Source organism: Poecilia mexicana, unplaced genomic scaffold (assembly GCF_051168715.1).
Source record: "Poecilia mexicana isolate PSO_F unplaced genomic scaffold, ASM5116871v1 scaffold_22, whole genome shotgun sequence".
Taxonomy (NCBI): Eukaryota; Metazoa; Chordata; class Actinopteri; order Cyprinodontiformes; family Poeciliidae; genus Poecilia; species Poecilia mexicana.
Genome location: NW_028263391.1, coordinates 9123752 through 9132281, shown reverse-complemented (window position 1 = coordinate 9132281; position 8530 = coordinate 9123752). Strand labels below are relative to the sequence as shown.

Below are 8530 nucleotides of genomic sequence, written 5' to 3'. Positions count from 1 at the left end.
ATAAGGTTTTTTTTCTTCTTCCTTCTGTTTCTTTGTCCAGATATCGACCGCAGTGGCTACGTGAGCGACTTCGAGCTCCAGGAGCTGTTCAGAGAAGCCAGCTTCCACCTGCCCGGCTACAAAGTGCGAGAAATCGTCGAGACCTTCGTCGCCGGAGACACGAACAAAGACGAGAAAATCAGCTTCGACGAATTCGTTTCTGTAAGTCCCGAAATGACAAAGATCCGACGCGCTCTGCCCCGTGTGGACTGACACAGTCTGCTTGTGGTCAGATTTACCAAGAGCTGAAGAGCAAGAAGTTCAGCGAGACTTTCAGGAAGGTCCTAACGAGGAAAGAAGGCATCAACTCCTTTGGAGGCACGTCGGGAGTTTCCTGTGAGGGAACGCAGCACTCCTACTCAGGTGAGGCAAACGTCACGCTCACGCAGGCTGCCTGAACCTTTTATGATGTGATACCAGGGTAGTCAATTAATTCAGACGTTGTTGCAAGTGTGAGAAAGTGTGTGAGAAAGTGTGCGCACATATAAGTGGAGGTCAAAGGATACATAGTTTGGATGCATAATTTTTACCAAATGATTTGGTGGGCATTTTTGTTTTATACCTTTACGCTGATGACCCAAGTCCATCCTGCTGCAATCATTTACATGCTGAAATCAGCTAATTTGTAAACAGAATATTTACGTGTAATTTAATCGTAATATATAAACAGTTTACCTGTGAAGGCCTTGTGCTTTGGGGACATGGAGGACACGTTGATCAATGTCTGATAAGAACAAATTTAATTTTTCTGCCAAACTAACACGGCACATCACCATGAAAACATAATCGGTGTAACTTGGTGGTGGCGGCATCATGCTGTGGGGAGGCTTTTCTTTTCTTTGCCAAGGAAAGAGAATTTGGTCAGAGTTGACGGAAGACGGATGGGGCTAAATAAAGGGCAATGCGAGGATTAAAATGTCACAGGTTGTAAAATAGAAATTCACCTTCCAGCAAGACGAACTTAAAATATGAGCTAAATATCTTAGATCGAAGCAGAACGGCCTGGTCAAAAGAAGAGTTTAAAATGTATGTTCATAACATCTCACAACTCACTTTGATTATGCTGGAGCTATCTTACAAAAAGGAATGTGTCAATGTTTTTGTCTGCAATTGCGCAAAGCTGGGAAAAAACATAGCCACCAAAAAACCTGCTTTATTATAGCAAAAGGCGATTTTAGTCCTGGATTGTCTCTCAGCAAAGTATCTGACTGCTGCGTTTCAAAACCCCAGAAAGTCCATTAATTGCAGGTGTCAGTAAGGCCATCAAAAGTAGATTTATTGTTGCTGAAATGTATAATTGCTTTACCAATACAGCAGGATTAGGATGGAAGGCATGCAGCCACTACATGTCGTAGTGGAATGCTTTTCCTGAATTCAGTGTTTTTGATTACGTTTTTGTTTTTATCGTCTTTTCTACTTTGGTCTATTGTGATGCAACACTTTTTAAATCACTAAAATGCAAAACAAAAACAAAAAACAACAACCCTCAAACTTATGAAAGTTTGAGGGTTAGGATTAGGGTTAGTTGCCATCATAATTCACAATTTTTACCGTGACTCTGTCAAGCCAAAGTTTCTCGTGTCGATTCTGTCGACTAAAAATGTTCTACCTGAGCATTTTATCCTAATGTTCATGCTTGTTTCAGAGGAGGAGAAAGTAGCTTTTACTAGATGGATCAACAAATCTTTGGGCAAAGATCCCGACTGCAACCATCTGCTGCCCATCAACCCAGAAGACGAGAGCCTCTTCGCCTCCCTCCGCGACGGCATCGTGTTGTGGTACAGCACACGCACACGTCCACGCCACACAACACTGCAAACACCTGAGAATTTGTGATTTTTTTTTTTTTTTCAAAAAATTAAAAAACTTTTAATGAAAAAAAATTGTGAATTTTATTTCACCCAGAGATTCACCTTTTTTGTGAATTTTTTTCCACAAAAAAATTGTGAAATTTATTTTCTCACAAAAACAAACAAAAAAATTCACAAAAATAAAGATGTGCACTTATCCAAAAATTGCGTCACATTTTTAGTTGCCATCATAATTCACAATTCAGACACAGATCAAAATTCATGAATACTTTCCTTGATCAGAACCGAAAATTTAAAATACATTTTTGTGAATTGAGTTTGAAAATTCTCATGAGAAAAAAAAGTTTAAATCCCAATAACTAATACATGAAGAAGAAGAAAAAGCCAGCTATTCGCTAGGTTTTGCCAACATGTAAAGACATGTATTTTTAAAAAAGGAAGATTTTAGCTGAATTTTCCCAAGTACACGAGTACAGTAGACTTAAGTGAAATAAAGACCCACTAAAAAGATATGCTAAGGTTTAATAAATTAATTTAGAGTACTTTTTAATAATCCAGTAGTTATTTAAGTACACCAATCACCTATTATGCTGCCTTGACAGCTTGTTGTGGTTTTATGCATATGTACTTTGTGATTACACAATTTTAGTAGACCTGAGATAGAATCATTGCCGGTTCGCAACAAACACTCGGAACATGGCGACAGTGTTTTATGTTGCTGCAAAGGTTGGAGGAGAATCGCAGTGATAACACGTTATATTGCTTTACAGCTCCTCCTCGTTCAGCATGATTGTCTTACTTACATGATGGACTTTTGCACCGGCTCTTTAAAAATGGACAATTACACGGCTGCTCCAGAGTGTGTTCAGTGACTCACACAGGCGTCCCCTTGCTTTGTCCCTCTTCCAGTAAGCTCATCAACATCTCCCAGCCTGACACGATCGATGAGAGAGTCATCAACACGAAGAAACTCACCACCTTCACAAGGAGAGTGAGTAGTTTTTTTGTTTGTTTTTTTTGCAGAATTTGTAAATTCCCACCGCGCACAAACATCCCAAGTCAAATAATCACTATGAGCATTGAAGTAATTAGGCACCGCACATAAACTATGTCGCGATTAACTTTACTGACACGAGTTTGCAGATAAGATTCGTTATCTGCAAATGTGCAAACTCATAACTGCTGCTTATATTCTTACTAAATACATTATATCTAATAGGGACTAATTTTTTTTCACATTTAGATACAGTGACATAAATGAAAGTTGTGCGAAGTTGGTAATAAAGGACTGATGACCTTTTTTGCTGGTAGCCAAATGCTTGAGCAAAGCTGAAGCTCTTACAAACTGTTGCCTAAACATTTAAAACATGCCAAAAGCATCTGCATCAAACCTCGTTTAGCTCCAGTTTTCCAGACAGGGTTCTTTTTTCTTGTATTTTAATGTAAACTACCAGTGATACTTCTTTAATCAAACATGTTAACACTTCTGTTTCAGATGAGTTTGGGGATTCAGTCAGCCATTAGGTAAATCCAGTTTCCCTGTAAGTTAGTTGAAAGATCTCACTTTTTCAACTCCAATCTGATTAAAAACTGACCAAAATGTTGAAGCAGATTGAGGAAAGTGACCTTAATGACCTCATTGTTGACCCCAACAGCCCTCTTAGTGGGGTCATATTTTATGATGGCCCATTTATGCTCAATGTTAAGCACACAGGCACATAAGGACAATGCCTTCGCTCCATTTTCATTTTCAGGGAGCATGCGGATTCATACCCAAACTGGATAATACTACCGATAATCATCGGATAGTTTGGCTCAATATAGATATAAGCTAAGTGAATATGACAATGTATTTAATGACTGGAATGAGAGGTGAAAAAACTTAAAAGAAGAGGATTTGCCTTTGGTTTGGAAAAAATTTAATGTTCTAAATTTGCAATTTGAGGTACAAAGATCTGTTTTAAAAATTTTTCTGTTATCTTATACTTCAGCTCACCTCCTTCTCTTTGTACTCTGAAACATTATCTTTGCCACACAATCATAGTGTGAAATCTAGTTCAACAGAATTTGATGAAAGCTGGAAAAAATACATTCTTCTCAAATCTGAATGTGAAACTTTATCAAGTCACAGGCCAAGAGTGTTTTTAACCTTTACTGCTTACAATAAAATTCTTGCCTGTCATAAATATATAAGAAGAAAAAGAAGAAGCCGTGACGGGTTTTAGGTTGCGATTATTGACTCTGCGCTTATTATTTGCTTCTTTTAAACAAAAACGTTTACATGCTTTCATAGGAAAACATTGTCTTGGCCCTGAACTCGGCCTCAGCCATCGGCTGCACAGTGGTGAGCATCGACGCCCATGACCTGATGGCTGGGAAACCCCACCTGGTCCTGGGACTGCTCTGGCAGATTATCAAGGTCGGCCTCTTCGCTGATATAGAAATCACCAGGAACGAAGGTCAGTACTCACTCACTCACTCACTCACTCACTCGCTCATTCGTTAATTAAATATCAGTGTTTGAAATTGCAGAGCCCTTATTATCAATGTGTCTGTGAATGAATAATTTCATTCTAAAGATGAAATTATTTTTAGGACATTTACAAGAAGTTGGGTCAAAGGTTACTGTTGCGCCAGTAGAAAAATAATTAAACGCTCGCTAGACAATTATTTTCCAGCGATAACCAAAGTCATGATGCAACGTTTTTATTTTCACTTTTCCAAAGGAGGCTTTGAGTAATTTTATTGTTTTATTGCTTGAAGAGACGCTCTCCTCTTTGGTCGGACAAACTTTCCCCTCCATTGCCCCGAAGGAGCAACTCATTCAGGGGTTTAAGTGATTTTAATCAACAAACGAGTTTCTCATCAGGAAACGTTGGGACACGTCTTCCCATCTCTACGTCAAAAATGTCCGTCCTGTCTGTCTCCAGGCTTGATTGCCCTCCTGATGGAGGGAGAAGAGCTGGACCACCTCATGTCTCTGTCTCCCGAGGAGCTGCTCCTACGATGGGTCAACTATCACCTGATCAACGCGGGAACAGAGACAATCAACAACTTCAGCGCTGATATCAAGGTGCTTAGTGGATCTTTTACGGCTGCGTTCCTTTAAATACCCACAGAGGGTCGTGTAAAGGATGTTTTGTTCTTGGACTTTGAAGGACTCTAGGGCTTACTTCCACCTGCTGGACCAGATTTCCCCTCGAGACGAAGACGAATTCCACATGGGCATCAAAATCAACATGGCCGGCCTTACCGTGAGTTGGTTTGAAATCATTGAAATCAGTTTAAGTCCCAACAGTGAGCGTCCATGTTGTGTGTGTTGTGAACGTGAAGGAGTGGGATTTGGAGCGAAGGGCCGAGCTGATGCTGCAGGAGGCGGCCAAGTTGGACTGCCGGCAGTTTGTCTCTCCTCGCGACGTCACGTCTGGAAACAGCAAGCTCAACACGGCCTTTGTGGCCAACCTGTTTAACATGCATCCCGGTCTGCAGAAGGCTAAGTTTAACCTGGACGGGGAGCACATAGAGGGTAAGTGACGTTTGCCGTACAACAGAAAACCAGAGACGAGAAAGTCAGCAAAGACACGTCTGAAAATGTTCGGCGTACGGAAACTGAGGCGTGTGGACAATGATAACCTGTATTTATAACTTGCCAGCGGAAACCAGGGAGGAGAAAACGTTTCGCAACTGGATGAACTCTCTGGGTGTTTCTCCACGTGTAAACCATCTTTATAGGTAGGTTCAGTTGCACATGAGGGTAATTATTCTTATCTGAGGAGGAGATAGCTTCAGCTCAACGGGGAAGCGAAAGAAACATAGAGACAAAATAAAAATGCAGAACATAAATAGGGTTTGATGTGCATTGTAATTGTGAAGTATATTTAATTGGCTCATGGTTTTCCTTTTTGGTAGCACCTTGTTTGGCAGGGTGTGCATAAGATGACATGAAACTGTCTTAAATGTGACGTAACATCTGTCAGGAACATGAAAGAGTTTTCATGAATGTCTATAAGTGTTGTCATGAAGTGTCATTCAGTAAATAATGACACTTTTAATGCAAATCTTAATGCAACTTTGCATTATTTGGTAAATAACACGTTTAATGTAAAGTTACATTAAAACTTGCATGAAAAATCCATTAAAATTGTCAACTTTGCACTGAAAGTGTCATTATTTAACGTTTGACACTTCATGACATCACTCGTAAACATTCATGAAAACTCCCTCATCTTCTTGACAGATGTTATGTCGTGTTTATGACAGTGTCATGTCAGTCTTATGCACACCCCATCAAATAAAGACTTACCACATATTTTTGCTTCAATCATAGTTACAAGTCTTTGTGCATATAGTTTGGAGACTTAGTCTGACTCAGATTAAATGTGGAGCAGTTTTGTTTTTGGCATATTTCCGCTCAGATTGAGATTTGGACTTAAAATTGACCTTTTTTAGTTACCTGAATATTTAAAAGTAAATATCAGATCTTTATCATTTTGGGCTAAAGTTAAGAGAAGCCTTGTTGGAACAACATGCTGCTCCAACACTGCAGGCTGTAGATGTTTGATTCTGCAGCTTTCCACAATGACTCTGAATAACTTTGGCTAAAAATAATGAAGTACTAATATTTTATATACATACATATAGCAAGAACTGCAAGTTGTAGTAGTTTTTAATTATTTTTTCATGGAACTATTGCATTTAACTTATTCCATGAAAATAATTTAGGGTATTTAGGTAGAACTCATTAGGTTGGAGTGGAGGTTATTTTTTACATCATTTTCCACTAACATCAATATCGAGTGCGGCGTACATTGAAGAAAATGCAACACCGCACAGTGTGGTGTGTATTAACTTTAACCCATAAGTCAAAGTCAGATGCTTTCTGTGTTAATATCCATTATATTTATCCTCATTTTTTTTGCAGGGATCTTTGTGATGGCCTGGTGATCCTGCAACTTCTAGAAAAAGTCAAAGTGGTAGTGAACTGGAAGAAAGTTAACAATCCTCCTTATCCTCAACTGGGGGGAAACATGAAGAAGGTGCCACATGCAAACACAGCAGAAACACGTTAATTGTGAGCACAAGTAGATTTGTGTGGGTTTCAGTTTTCCATGCTGTGTTCTAGCTGGAGAACTGCAACTACGCTGTAAAGTTGAGCAAGGATGAAGCCAAGTTCTCTCTAGTCGGAGTCGGAGGAGAAAACCTAAACGAGGGGAGTCGCACACACACCCTGGCTCTGGTCTGGCAGCTGATGAGAAGGTAGACGCTCCAGAAAGTGTTGCTTTTTTAGCTGATGCGCGTGCATGCGTGCATGCGTGCGTGCGTGCGTGCGTGTGTGTGTGTGTGTGTGTGTGTGTGTGTGTGTGTGTGGTCAATGTAGCTCCTCTCTCAACATCTGGGTTATCTTTCCTGTTTGTTCTTCCTCAGGTACACTGTTATGGTTCTTTCTGATTTGGGCACCGGAGAGAAAGTTGCGGATCAGTTTATCCTGAACTGGGTCAACTCAACCCTGAAGGAGAAGCGAAAGGACACACAGATCAGCAGCTTTAAGGTGAGTAGGACAAGATTGTGCGTTCAAGACCAGTGACTCTCAAAAGCGTACAAATGTTAAGAGGCTTCTGAAGAAGACTGAAAGCTGAAATGTAATGAAAATGTGAGAAAGTTGTGCACATTTAATTAACTATGTTATTCTCTTTTTCATATTTTTGTGCTTCTAACAGATTAGTTTTTTTTAACTGTGTTGCACTAAATGAATGTCAAAGTATTTTTCATACTCTTGTTTGATTTACTTTAAAAAAAAAGAAAAGAAAGCTGGTCTTTTGGGTGGGTGGTGTCCACTTTCAGTGACCATCATAATTTCAAGTTGCGCCGGAATGTGACCCTGTTTTACGTTTTCTGCGCAGGACAAGCTGATCAGCACCAGTTTGCCAGTGATTGACCTGATTGATGCCATTGCCCCTTCGATGGTCAAGTGGGACATGGTAAAGAGAGGAGAAAAGGGAGTCCTGAAGAACGATGAGAAAATCAACAATGCCAAGTAAAGAACAATACTTCCCATCCTTTCATTTTCCCCGACCCCCAGTCCTTTCTTTTCCTGCCTGACTTCTCTCCCGTTTGTCTCTCAGGTATGCGATCTCATTGGCCCGTAAGATCGGCGCCCGTGTCTACGCCCTGCCTGATGACTTGGTGGAGGTAAAACCTAAAATGGTGATGACCGTGTTTGCCTGTCTCATGGGGCACGACATGAAAAGAGGCAAACGCTAAATAGCAAACCAGGGTTTGAAAAAAATACAAATATCCAATTGCATTTTTTCTGCATTTTTATCATTGTCATTTTTTTTTCTTTGAGCTTTACCTTTGCTGCAATCACCAGCCAGAACAAATCTATTGGTTGTTCTTTATTTTGCTTTCTAATAGCCCTAACCAACATTTTGATTATTCTCTTGTTTGTAAAGCTGTTGTATTTGTTTATGTATGATTTATAACTTTTTAGCACGTATTTGCTCAATACTTATCAAACCATTCCTATTATAAAGTATTCACTACCTCTGCAATCTAAGAAGAACCAGAGAGGTTAACAAAATAACACGGAAACGCCTTCTTGTAAAGCCTGTGAATGTCATGTGTTGAATATTGCCGGTGAATTACTGAAGATGACATCCATTAAATATAAAAGTTGAAAA

General features: G+C 39.8%; 1 protein-coding gene across 2 annotated transcripts in view; it reads left to right on the top strand.

The window, feature by feature from the left end:
- Window positions 1–8530, top strand: part of LOC106913500 (plastin-1) — an 11101-nt gene extending 2571 nt beyond the window's left edge. For both annotated transcript variants that reach the window (XM_014980204.2, XM_088002695.1), the window contains 14 exons: window positions 41–201; window positions 273–402; window positions 1685–1817; window positions 2760–2841; window positions 4144–4309; window positions 4781–4923; window positions 5009–5104; window positions 5184–5376; window positions 5504–5582; window positions 6772–6886; window positions 6973–7106; window positions 7275–7398; window positions 7751–7884; window positions 7973–8530. In XM_014980204.2, the coding sequence (XP_014835690.2) occupies window positions 41–201; window positions 273–402; window positions 1685–1817; window positions 2760–2841; window positions 4144–4309; window positions 4781–4923; window positions 5009–5104; window positions 5184–5376; window positions 5504–5582; window positions 6772–6886; window positions 6973–7106; window positions 7275–7398; window positions 7751–7884; window positions 7973–8111 (1829 nt within the window). In that variant the 3' untranslated portion in view covers window positions 8112–8530. The remainder of the gene's footprint in view (window positions 1–40; window positions 202–272; window positions 403–1684; window positions 1818–2759; window positions 2842–4143; window positions 4310–4780; window positions 4924–5008; window positions 5105–5183; window positions 5377–5503; window positions 5583–6771; window positions 6887–6972; window positions 7107–7274; window positions 7399–7750; window positions 7885–7972) is intronic.